The 13,794-nt window shown below is 34.1% G+C and overlaps 1 protein-coding gene across 1 annotated transcript in view; it reads left to right on the top strand.

Annotated features, from left to right (window-relative positions):
* Nucleotides 1-13,794, top strand: part of PHIP (pleckstrin homology domain interacting protein) — a 123,761-nt gene that overhangs the window by 63,565 nt on the left and 46,402 nt on the right. Inside the window, exons 16-19 of the mRNA XM_069488863.1 lie at nucleotides 1,955-2,083; nucleotides 4,035-4,260; nucleotides 8,333-8,470; nucleotides 9,219-9,402. Of these exons, the coding sequence (XP_069344964.1) occupies nucleotides 1,955-2,083; nucleotides 4,035-4,260; nucleotides 8,333-8,470; nucleotides 9,219-9,402 (677 nt within the window). The remainder of the gene's footprint in view (nucleotides 1-1,954; nucleotides 2,084-4,034; nucleotides 4,261-8,332; nucleotides 8,471-9,218; nucleotides 9,403-13,794) is intronic.

Below are 13,794 nucleotides of genomic sequence, written 5' to 3'. Positions count from 1 at the left end.
TAGAATAAGATTGTTTAAACATCACATGAAGGATGCTGTGCTTATGAACATTTATCAGATTTTCTTTGTCATTGCTGAGTTTGACTACTTTCAGGTCTCTTCCTCTGTACTACTATGTACTTAAAATTGTAATTTTAGACTTAGAATAGTATTACAGTTCTGAAAACATATATTAGGGTAGATTTATAAAGTAGTTGCTTTTTTGTTTTCTCTTGCCTTCTGTGCAATTGTGAGTGAACTGAGATAAATCATCTAACAAAACATGGCTAAGGAAATTCAATTCTTTAATTTTGAGTTTTTGATGTAAAAAAGTCTATTTAGAGGTCTACTTTTTTCATATGGTTACTTATTTATAACAGTCATGTAACTTCTCATTTGACTAGGAACACATTAAAAAATAAGGACTTAAATCCTGATGTTTCTACTTACTGTCTTTCATTTTTGACAAATGCCTAGCTAGCTGTATGGCTGCTAATCTTATGTATGCCCTTATGTTAATCTGAAGAAATGGTTCTGTTCTTTCTTGGTTTTGAATTGTTTTAATGCAGACTTGGAATTAGTTATCTTCCTCTGCTATCTTATCATCCTCCAACTTTCTTCATACCCAAGAAATAATCCTGTTTCACTTATGATTCATTTTCTTACTTTTATGATACGTTTTTGTGTGTATCAGACATTAGTTTACTAGTTTAATATGATTACATTTTAAGAAAAGCTGTACTTTCTTTTCTGTTATTACCATCATCCAAAACAGCATTAATAAGCACGATTATACACATTTCTTCTTTTCTTTAAGCCAAAGGGAAAGGTAGTTTTCTTTTTGAGGCAATCCCATTTGTGGTATTATACTAACTTCTTAGACAGAACCCTTCCTTTTGTAGTGATATTTTCTCTTTTGACCAAAGTGCAAACCTTATGAGAAATCAACTGTTCTTCTTCTGAATTTTAACTCAGTTCTGTATTTAGTGAACTGTACATCCATCCTTATGCCAGATTTTTAATACCAAAGAAAGGGAATTACCACTTTTCTCTTTTCCAAGCATTTCCTGGGATATTACTAATAAAACTCAATTTGTTCTAGATCAGTGGATACCGGAACAGAAAGGAGGTATTTCTTACCTGATAATGTGTGTGTGTTCCGATTCTGCTAATCCAGACATCCAATCGCATTTGTGAAATCATCCTTAGTTGTTATTTGTTAGGGAGTCAGCTCCCTATTTTAGTTGTTTCTGAAATTCAGTCCCTAGATGTGCTTTAGATAGGGTAGAATTTTTACCTCTTTCAGAACTGCTAAAGAAGTTTTCAACTGGAACATAGTCTGAAGAATCACTGAGAGCAAAAAATTCAGAGTGGTGATTGGCCACCTCTGTTTGATTGACAGGTTGCAGGGAGAAACCCATTCGTTCTGGATTAATGGAACTGGAAAACAGAAAACAATTATCAGGTAAAAAAAACCTTTTCTTTAACCTTTGAAATTCACCATTTAAAAGATGAGTCAGACCACTAGGGAATTTATTACCAAAGAGAATAAAATTCAGTGTCATGTGATCTCTGGCTACTACTTCCAAGAGTTAACCAAAAAATCGCTACAGTTGGCTACGTCACCAGCCTTTGTAGAAAGGGTGTGATTGAATGGAGATAGATGGAATGTAAGGCTCAATTACATTTTAAATCTGGGTTTAAAACGTGAAGCAGAATTTTATGGGTGGGGGAGATTGATGTTCTTTATTTCCTGAATTGTGTCTGGTCTGTGGATATTTTGTTTTTTAAAGCTGTGAATCTGACACTTTTCATAAATACCCACAAATTTTATTACTGTACTATGTTGTATTTAATCTTCACTTCATTAGGATGTACACTTATACATCTTTTATCATAAAATTATAGTAACAGTAGTGACCAGTTCTTTATATTGTAATGGCAATTTTCTTATTATTGATTAAATATATTTCAGATTGAAGGCCAAGGACATGGTGCAGTATTTGACTGCAAATGCTCTCCTGATGGTCAGCATTTTGCATGCACAGACTCTCATGGACATCTTTTAATATTTGGCTTTGGGTCTAGTAGCAAATATGACAAGGTACAGTATGATGAACATACATAATGTTCTTATTTCTTTAATCCGTGGATGTGTAGGGGTTGTATTTATTTATTTATTTATTTAATTTTTTTTTTGAGTGGATAGGCATCAACGTTTTTGCATTCAACATGAAGTTTGAAGAATCATATTTTAAATAGTTTGGAGACTTATGTTTTAGAAAGGAAGAGGAAGACAGGAGTTGTTAAATCTCACTTTTTTGTAACAGACATTATAGAATAAATATATATTTTGGAAGGAATAACTTTTTACTTAGCCAACTAGAGCAATTTTGATGGGAGTTCTTTACTTGGGGTATATAAGCTGGGGATAGAAGGTGTTGTCTATAGTATGGCTCTTTGAAATGATATAAAATGTTTTATTTACATAGACAATATGTATTTATCTAGAGTACAAATCTGTGACTTTTACGTGGTTCTCAAAGCTGTATAACCTACTGATGGTAGCTAGCTAATGTTTTCTATTAAAGACCTTGTCTCTCTCTCTTTTTTTTTTAATTTTTGAGATAGGTGTCTTGCTATTTTGCCTAGGCTGGCCTGGACTCCTGGCCTCAAGCAATATTCTGGTCTCAACCCCAGAGTAGCTAGAATTACAGGTGGTTTCACCACATCCAGCAATTAAAGACTGTGTCATTAAGATTAGTGACTAAAAGATTTAAATTACTTGTGGTGGAGTGATATAAAAGGTTAAGATAGTAAAAATGGAGTAGTTTATAATTTAGTTTAAGAAATTCCAAATTAATAAAATTTTGAAGTTACAGATGTGTCAGGGTTAAGTTCATATTAATAATTTTATATTATCTTAAAAAATTTAGAGAAAATGGTTATTCTTAGAAAATCTTAAGTTAATATTTTACATTAATATTACATCAATCATGCTTACTAGGGATTTAAGATAAAGCATGGTAGTTCTCTGAAAGTAAAAGTACTATTGACTGATTTATGCCTAGATTTTATTTTACCATTTAATTTTAAATCTAATATTGAATAGCTTTTCTTTTTTTTTTTGAGACAGAGTCTCACTCTGTTGCCCGGACTAGAGTGCCATGGCGTCTGCCTAGCTCACAGCAATCTCAAACTCCTGGGCTCAAGCGATCCTACTGCCTCAGCCTCCCGAGTAGCTGGGACTATGCCCGGCTAATTTTTCTATATATATTTTTAGCTGTCCATATAATTTCTTTCTATTTTTTAGTAGAGAAGGGATCTCACTCTTGCTCAGGCTGGTCTTGAACTCCTGACTTCGATTGATCCTCCTGCCTCGGCCTCCCAGAGTGCTAGGATTACAGGCATGAGCCACTGCGCTGGCCTGAATAGCTTATTTTTAATGGTAGTTTTTTAATGCAGTAGTCCCCCTTACCCACAGAGGATATATTTGAATGCCCCCAGTGGATGCCTGAAACCACAGATAGTACTGAACCGTACATACACTATATTTTTCCTGTATAGTTACTGTGGGTAGTGTATACAGAGAGTGTGGATACACTGGACAAAGGGATGATTCATGTCCCACGAAGGACGGCATGAGATTTCAGAACAGCACACAGTTTAGGACTTACGAGTTGTTTGTTCTGGAGTTTTCCATCTAATATTTTCAGACCCTGGGTGACTGTGGGTAACTGAAACTGCAGAAAATTAAACTGTGGATGAGAGGGAACTACTGTATATACAGTCTCATCCTTGTTTCAGAGAAAATTTAAAGCACATACTTTTCTGATCTTAAAATAGTGTAGAAAATATAAATACCTGTTTATAATTAATTCCAGGAAATATTTTTAATTATTGCTTAATACCATGATTTGTATTAAATATTAACATTTGTTTCTCATTAGAGATGTAGATTTTTACCATATTTTTTTCTTATCAGAGATGTAGATTTTTATCAACAGTGATAAATTTTTATTTTTCCTGTCTTTTATGGACTTTTCTTTTTACAGATTGCAGATCAGATGTTCTTTCATAGTGATTATCGGCCACTTATCCGTGATGCCAACAATTTTGTATTAGATGAACAGACTCAGCAAGCACCTCATCTTATGCCTCCTCCATTTTTGGTTGATGTTGATGGTAATCCTCATCCATCAAGATATCAGAGATTAGTTCCTGGCCGTGAAAATTGCAGGGAGGAGCAACTCATCCCTCAGATGGGAGTAACTTCTTCAGGTAGGTGCTCATTTTCAGAGATAACCAAATTTTCTTTTTTCCATTGAAATGTTAAAATTGCCAATTAAAGAAAACATTGTCTTCAATTGTTTTAAGCAAATGAAAAGTAAAAGTATTGCTTTATACTTTTCTAAAGTCTTTGACAAAGCTTAAAAATTACAAGGTAGTTAAGGAACATTGGAGAGTTAAAGCAGTAGTTTTGGTTTATATCTATTTATAACCCCTAGTGACTAATAAGAGTTTCTGTATTTGGTATGAGATAAATCAATTCATTTACTATTCATTCAGTGACATTTAGTGACAAACTCTTCTGCTCCTGACATCTGCTAAGCCATGGGTATTTAATAGAAACAAACAATCTTGCACTCTTGGAGTGGGTTAGGTAGATTAATATACACAGTTATAAACAAATGCTTACTTAAAAATTATGATGAATATTATTAAGGGGAATAATAGTATGATGTGAGAGACAAAGACTAGGTGGCCTATTCAAATGGAAGATTGTTTAAGAAGTGATACATTTTCAAAGGTTTATAAAAAGTAAGATAGGGATGAAAATTGTTGAGTGGTTTTCGTGAAATGTAATGGAGGATGAAAGTTAAATTCATTGAAGAATTGGATGGGAATTAAAAGGGACATAGAATCTATAGACTCCTCCTCTCCCTCCTCCCTCCTTTTTTTTTTTTTTTTTAAGAGACGGGGGCCAGTCTGTCACTCAGTTTGGAGCACAGTGTTACAATCATAGCTCACTATAATCTTGAACTCCTAGGCTCAAGCAATCCTCCTGCCCCAGCCACCGGAATAGCTAGGATTACAGGGACATGCCACCACACACTGCTAACTTTTTTATTATTTTTTTTTTTAGAGACAAGGTCTCCCTGGGCTATGTTGCCCAGGCTGGTCTCGAACTCCTGGCTTCAAGTGATCCTCCCGCCTTGGCCTCCCAAAGTGCTGGGATTATAGGAGTGAGCCACTGTATCTGGCCCTCTGTCCCCTTTGACAAGAAATGTAGAACCACTTTATTAAATTAAAATAATGGAGAGGTTCTATAAAGAAGATTAAACCACTTTTGTCATTATGAATCTTTCTGTTATATTTTAGACTAGAAAAATACTTACGAAAATATTTTAAGTCCTAGACTCTGCTGTAACAGACAAAATCTTTAAGTAGATGTTGTGATGAGGAACTTCTAGAACACCCGACCTTGAGCGATCTACCCGCCTCGGCCTCCCAGAGTGCTAGGATTACAGGCGTGAGCCACCACGCCCGGCCTGGAACTTCTAAAACTAAATTTATATTCTGTAAGCAGCACAGAAAAATCAATCTGATTGCATTGTAGCAAACCCACATCTTATTTTTCTTAAAGGATTGAGCATAAAATTGCAATGAAGATGGACATATTGGATAGAAAAGGGCTACTCTTGGAATTAACCGTTACCACTTAGAATGTAGGGTTAGGAGAAGCATTAGAGAGGAATCATCCCTGCTGCCACTTGTAGAGAGAATAGGGCAGTCCAGCATACTTGAATATCTGGGGTGTGTGAGACTGATGTGTCTTAATACATGAAGACAGCATGAACACAAAGCATTTGAGAACAAGTAGTAGTCAAGAAATATAGGCAGGTGTTCATATTGGAGAAGTCTCAGTATTAGAGGAATATTAATACTAGTCATAGGACTGAAATTAAGAGAAATGTCTTTAGTCTTTTGGAGAGAAACTGGCAAGAATCAGATTGTACCTAGGTCTCAAGATAGGTATGTAGGCTGGAGTTGCAGGCTCAGGGAAATAAAATAAGGAAAAGACTCATTTATTAAAATCTAGTGCTACTTAAATATTAACATTATTGCTTTTTTTCTCCATTTAATAGTTTATAAAGGGCTTTCATAAATCTCATTTAATCCTCGTACCTATGATATTCCAGTCCTGAAAGTTGAGAGAAGAAAAAGTAACAATATTGTATCATGAAATCACAGAGACTCTAACGCCACCTCTGATTCTCAGTCCAGTCCATTGTTTTTTCTTCTGTATAAAGTGGGCATGATCATAAAAGTGAAATAGATAACCAGTTATTAGTATCCACAAAAGAACTCCTAGCGATGATAAGGCTTCATAGTGACTCACAAAATTCTAATCCACGGATTGAATGTGTTCTAATTCACAGAATTGAATAAAAATCTTTTCTGTCACTATTTTAGACTTAATGAGTACAAAAATAGTTAATACAAAAATACTTTTTGAAAAAATTGTGTCATTACTAACTATAGTATTTCTGTTTGCGAATCTAGATCTATAATAAAATTTATTTTGGGAAATCTCTTAGAGTTATGATAGGTAAAAACAGATTTTGGGTATTGTAATAATAAATTGGCTTGAATTCAGTTTTGTTATATTGACACTAGACAACCTACTTTAAATGTGCTTCCTCAGTTGTAAACTTGAGCTATACCAGATTACTCATCAATATTCAAACATGACCAGGAAAGAAGCATGTATAGATAGACATTTGAACTTTTACCTCTGTCTGCTTTTACTACTTTTTAGCTTTGTGACCTTGAAGAAGTTATTTTATCTATTTAGTTTTAGTTTTATCTTTTAAAATGAAATGTTATGCATTTAATGTGTATAATTACGCCTTCTGAGTATCTTTCTTATACTATTTCATTTCAAAATATCCTTGATGCCTTCTCTTCCCAGTTTAAGCCCACCCTAACTGACCTGATCAAATCTTCTCTTATATACCTGCACATTTGATATTAATTGCTCCCTTCTCTACTCTCATGGTAATATTTTTCATATATTTTATAACACACTTTTTTCATTTATTCAGCAGGATTGAACATTTTTTAATGCCTAGCATTATACTAGATTTAGAGACTATAAAGATAAATAAGACACTTCATACTTTTGGGGAACCTAACTAGTTTGCTTCCTTTATGCTATGTATTTGGCTGAATACTAAGATATGTATAGATTGTTTAAGGAACTGAAAGATGATATAGCAGCTTATTCTTTCAAAGGTAGTTTAGAAAATTTCACAGAGGAAATAGTTGGTGCTAAATAGCCATTTAGTTGGTGCTTGAAAGATAAGTTCAAGTTTTTCATTTAATTTTTTAAGTGGGAGTAGTGTGTTCAAAAGTTTGAAAGCGTGAAGGTATTTTCTTGTTAGGAGAGTAGAAGAATCAAATGATTCTATATGACTGGTACGGGTGAGAGTTGAGGGTGAGAGTTGATGCTGTAAAAGTAGGATGGGTTAAAATACAGCAAGTTCCTCCATACTTCAGAACCTTTGTACCTTTTGCTTTCTATCTGGAGTGTTCCTTTTCTAGCTCTTCACATAGCTGACTAATTCAAGCCTCAGCTCAAACGCTGCCTTCTCAAAGAGGGCTTCTTTGACTTTTCTGACTCAACCGTTGGTAGTTCCTATTTCTCTTCCTTCCCCCTTTCTCTTTCTCAGCACCCTCTTTATTTTAACACCATTTTTTCACACTCAGAATACATTTTATATGCAGCATTATGGTTTGCTTTTCCCATTGGGAGTTAGTTCCCTGAAGGGCAGGGATCTTGATGTTTCTTATTCACCACTGGCTGCCCAGTACCTGGCATAGTTCCTAACACATAGTAGACACTCAAGAATTTGTTGAACAAATGAGGCAGTAAAGTTTTTTTGAGAAAGTGAGTTTTTCTTTTGAAAAGAAACTATGATCTAAATGGAAAATCTTTTGCTACTTACTAGATGTATGACTTTGAAGAGTTATTTTGGTTTTCTTATCTGTAAAGTGGAGTTAATATGTACCCAACTAACTGAATTACCATAAGGATTATGAGTGTCTGAGTCATGGTAAATATTTTAAATACTTAGTAAAAGTTAGCAATCATCCTCATCATGATTATTTTTAATAAATTAAGATGAGTGGGGTTTTTTCCCCCTCCCATTGTTTGTAATTGATCATTTTAGATCTTTTACCCAAGCAAAATTTATGTTTAATTCTGAACTTATAAGTGAGATTGATGAGTAAAATGGTTTAAATAGTGACTAAAGTATCCCTTAGTATTTTGTGTGGTATTGCATAGGACTGAACCAAGTTTTAAGTCAGCAAGCAAACCAGGAGATCAGCCCACTGGACAGTATGATTCAAAGACTACAACAGGAGCAAGACCTGAGACGTTCTGGTGAAGCAAGTGTCAGTAATACCAGCCGTTTAAGTAGAGGTAAGCAGGGATTTTATTTTAAGTGAAATATTAAAAGATTTGAAACAACTCTAAACTTCCGACAGTAAAGAAGTGATTAAATTGTGGAACATCCGTAAAATGTAATATTAGGCTGCCAAAGTGATCAAGGTTTTAATGATCTAAGAAAATAGTTCATAATATGAAATTTCAACTTATAGATGAGTTCAATTTATAGATAATAATCCAGATTATAGTAAACATGTAGAAAAATTTTTCTAATTCTAATTTTCTCAATTTTACTTATATATTAGTAAATGTAATATTTTCTAAATTTTACTAATATAGTAAACATTAGAAAAATTTTTAAAAATCTGTTTTTTCAATAATTTATGAAACATAGTCAAAGCCACATTCTTGAACATCTCATCACCCTTATTGTTGTATATTATTAAACTTGAAGAGACAAGTTAAAGCAAACTTATAAATGTCCTTGAGTTTGTTTTTGCTTCTTATGAACTTTTTTGAAAAATACCTAGTGTTTATTTTAAGTAATGATTTTACATCCTTGGGGCTTAATAATTTATAGTTATGATTCATTGACTTGTCTAATCAACTGAATAAACATGTTTTGTTTTCATTGAACTTTTGCTTATGGTTTAGTTCCTGATTTGGTAGTTTAATTATTTGACACAATATGAAGTTTCATGTGGAACATAATAGTTTCCTGTTATAAACTAATGGAGAAATGTATCTAAATATAACTTACTATACTAATTTTTCCATTTAGGCTCTATAAGTTCTACCTCAGAGGTTCATTCACCACCAAACATAGGACTAAGGCGTAGTGGACAAATTGAAGGTGTACGGCAAATGCACAGCAATGCACCAAGAAGTGAAATAGCCACGGAGCGGGATCTTGTAGCTTGGAGTCGAAGAGTGGTAGTACCTGAGCTATCAGCTGGTGTAGCCAGGTAAAGAGTGCTGTGAATTATTGTATACCATAGTTGTTTGTATTCATTTTGAGTTATAGTCTTCAAAATAGCTTTCAGCTCTGTAACTTCTCTTAAATTTATCTGAAAAGCTAGTATTTTAAACTATTCATGACTATAGAAAAATTAAATTTCTAAATATGTTATTTTCTAGAGTGATTTATGTAAATGTTAAGAATGGAGTGTGTTAAGGTAAACAGGAGAAAATCATATATTTGGATTGACCAAATAGATTTTATTGAGTAGCATATTTAAATCTTAAAACACATTTTATAAAGTTATAATTATAATTTTTAATGGCTTTTGCTAATCATTCACACCATATTATTCAGAGACATAAAGAAAATATTTATTGGTAAATATGTAGATACTTTATATATATCAAAATGATGTTTTTAAAAAAGTATACATATATGAATTAAAAAGTATTGATTTCATAAAATCGTATTCTCATAGTTCATGCTATGAGGTAACTATATCCAGTTCCTTTTGATTCTTCAGTCATGAATTCCTCATGAATGAGGTCCATATGAACCTAATTAATACTCAGTTCTGTGTTTGAAGCTCTAAGTATGAAGAGCACAATGTGAAGTTGAATTTAAGATTTTCTAGTTCTTAAACTTCAAAGATAGTAGTAGTTATATAATTAAAATATTTTTAAATCTTAATGTTGATATAGGTTATGCTTTTTGATTGGAAAAATACTTCAAATTTAATTTGTTTTAGGACTTAGAAGTAGATATATACCTAAGGTATAAATTTGGACAATAACTTTATCTTATAAATATGCTGAGGTATACTTAATAAAAAATTAATCAGCTCTCATAATATATTTTTAATTGTATTCTAAGGTTTGAAGAGGGTCCAATAAATAACATCCATCTTTTCAATTCCAGTTCTGAAGTAATTGAAAAATAATACAGGAAATAAGGCATATGGGAAATCAGAATATTACTTTTTATTGCTGATACAGTTGTGAATAATGTGACTTTTATCTGCATGAAACTGTGCCTTCCAAAAAGAACCTCAAATACAGATAGCAGTAGGTCACAGTACTTATCTCCATATGGCACATCTAGCTTACCTCTTTAAAATGTAGAGCAGAATCTGTGCATTGCACATAACAGCATAGGACTATGCCATGCTAAGCTGAGTTTTCCTTCTAGAGCATATCAGTTGATTAGTTAGTTCACTCCTTCCTGGAGAGGAATGAGTAAGGAGATGTAGGTAGTTGGTGGTTGAGGTTCCTCCACATGGAAGGAAATATGTTTCACTTCAAATATTCTTCACCTTTTTATCACTTTATCATTGGGCTTAACTGTTCCTTAAGCCTATGGTCAGGAAAGGCTGTGGGCATCACCGTGGAAGGTATTCTTACTTTGGTCTTCCTAGAGCTTTGTCCCCAGCATTTAGTACTCTTCCTTTGGTAATCTTCTTGGGATTCTCCCTAGTGGGTAGTTTGAAGTTTGCCTCTAGAAGTCTCTGAAGTGGGTCAGCCTAATACTTTTAATTAAAATTAAATCCAATCACATAACATAAAAAGAACTCCAATCAGAAAATGAGGAAAAGACATGAACATTCATTCATCAAAGAGGAACTACAAATGGCAAACAAGCACAGGAAAATATAATCAACATCGGTAGTCATTAGGGAAATGTAAATTGAAACCACAATGAAATACCACTACTTAACCTATCAGAATGGCTAAAATAAAAAATAAGTGACAGTGCCAAATGCTAGGCGGATGATATAGAGAAAACTGGATTATTCATGCATTGCCAGTGGGAATGTGAAATGGTAGAGCCACTTTGGAAAACAGTTTTTGCACTTTCTTAAAAACCTAAACATGTAACTGCCATATGATCCAACAGTTGCACTCATAGGGATTTACTCCAAAGAATTGAAAACTCATGTGGTTACAAAAGCCTGTACACCAGTGTATAGCAACTGTATTTGTAATAGCCAAAAGCCAGAAAAATATCCAGATGTACTTCACTGAGTATAAATGAACTGTGTTATATCTATACCATGAAATGCTACTCTGTAATAAAAAGCAACCTATTGATACAACAACTTGAGATGAATCCTGAAGGAATTATGCTGAGTGGGGGAAAAAGTCTTAAAGGTTATATTCTATGTGATTCTGTTTATGGAATATTCTTGAAATGCCAAAAATATAGAGATGGAGAACAGATTAGTGGTTGCTGAGTTTGGGGGGGAGGAGAGAGAGGTAGGTATGATAAAAATGTACCACAAGTGATCTTTGTGGTGACGGAGATATTCTGTATCTTAACTGGAGTGATGGATACAAAAACCTACACCCGTGATAAATTTGCATAGGACTAAATAAAGACATAACCTTGAAGATAGTGCAGATTTGATTCCAGATGAGCACAATAAAGCAAATATAGCAATAAAGTGGATACTGCTATCGGACTCACATGAATTTCTTCGTTTCCTAATGCATATAAAGTTATGTTTATGTTATGTAGTCTATTGAGAGTGTAATAGCATTATGTCTACAAAAACAATGTACAAACCTTAATTCAAAAATACTTGATTGCTGAAAAATGCTAATGTTCGTCTGATCCTTCAGTGAGTTATAATCTTTTTGCTGGTGGAAGGTCTTGCCTTAACGTTAATGGCTGTCGACTGATGCAGGGCAGTGGTTATTGAAGGTTGGGTTGGCTGTGGCAATTTGTTAAAGTAATATAGCAATAAAATTTGCCACATCAATTGACTTGTCTTTTAACAAAAGAATTCTTGGTAGCATGTGATGCTGTTTGATAGCATTTTACCCAGTGTGGAACTTCTTTCAAAATTGAAAGTCAGTCCTCTCAAACTCTGTTGCCACTTTATCAACTAAGTTCATATAACATTCTACATCCTTTGTTATTTCAACAATGTTCAAGCACCTTCACCAGGAGTAGATGTCATGTCAAGAAACTACTTTCTTTGCTCATCCATAAAAAGCAACTCCTCCTGCACCCAAGTTTTATGAGATGGCAGCAATTCAGTCACATCTTCAGGCTGTGCATCTGTTTCTAGTTTTCTTGCTATTTCAACCACATCTGCAATGACTTACTCCACTGAAGTCTTGAACCTCAAAGTCATCCATGAGGGTTGGAATGAACTTCTTCCAAGCTCCTATTAATGATATTTTGATCTCCCATGAATCATGAATGTTCTTAATGGTATCTAGGATAGTGAATCCTTTCCAGAAGATTTTCAGTTTATTTTGCCCAGATCCATCAGAGAAATCACTCTCTGTGGCAGTTATAGTCTTACAAAATGTATTTCGTAAATCATTAGACTTCAAAGTCAAAATTCCTTGATCCATGTGCTGCAGAATGGATGTTATGTTACCAGGCATGATAACAACATTAATATCCTTGTACATCTCCATCAGAGCTCTTCTGTGACCAAGTCCTTGTCAATGAGCAATAATTTTTTGATAGAAATCTTTTTTTCTGAGCAGTAGGTCTCAACGGTAGGCTTAAAATATTCAGTAAGCATACTGTAAACAATATGCTGTCATCCAGACTTTGTTGTTCCATTGATAGAGCACAGGCAGAATAGATTTAGCATAATTCTGAAGGGCCCTAGAATTTTTGGAATGATAAATGAGCATTGGCTTCGTCTTCAAGTCACCAGCTGCATTAAACCCCAGGAAGTGTTAGCCTGTACTTAAAACTTTGAAGGCAGGCATTGATTTCTCCTGTGTAGCTATGAAAGTCCTAGATGACATCTTCCTCGAATATAAGGCTGTTTTCTCTACATTGAAAATATGTTGTGTAGTGTGACTACTTTCTTCAGTGATCTTAGCTAGATCTTCTGAATTACTTGCTGCAGCTTCTCCATCAGCACTTGCTGCTTTACCTTGCACTTTTATGTTAATGGAGATGAGACAGCTTCTTTCCTTAAACTTCATGAACCAACCTCTGCCAGCTTCCAACTTTTCTTCTGTAGCTTTCTCAGCTCTCAACCTTCATAGAATTGAAGAGTTAGGGCCTTGCTCTGGCTTAGGCTTTGGCTTAAGGAAATGTTGAGGCTGGTTTGATCTTTTCTTGAGACCACTAAAACCTTCTCCTTATCAGCAGTAAGACTCTTTCACTTTGTCATCATTTGTGTGTTCACTGCAGTAGCACATTTAATTTCCTTCAAGAACTTTTCCTTTGTATTCACAACTCTTTGGTGCAAAAGGCCTGGGTTTCAGCCTGTCTCAACTTTCAACATGCCATTCTCATTCTAGCTTTTGATTTACAATGAGAGACATGTGACTCGTCCTTTCACTTGAACACTTACAGGCCGTCATAGGGTTATTAATTGGCCTGATTTCAATATTATATGCCAGGGAATGGGGAGATCCAACGA

Source organism: Eulemur rufifrons, chromosome 15, assembly GCF_041146395.1.
Source record: "Eulemur rufifrons isolate Redbay chromosome 15, OSU_ERuf_1, whole genome shotgun sequence".
Classification (NCBI taxonomy): Eukaryota; Metazoa; Chordata; class Mammalia; order Primates; family Lemuridae; genus Eulemur; species Eulemur rufifrons.
This window is presented reverse-complemented; position numbering and strand designations above follow the sequence as displayed.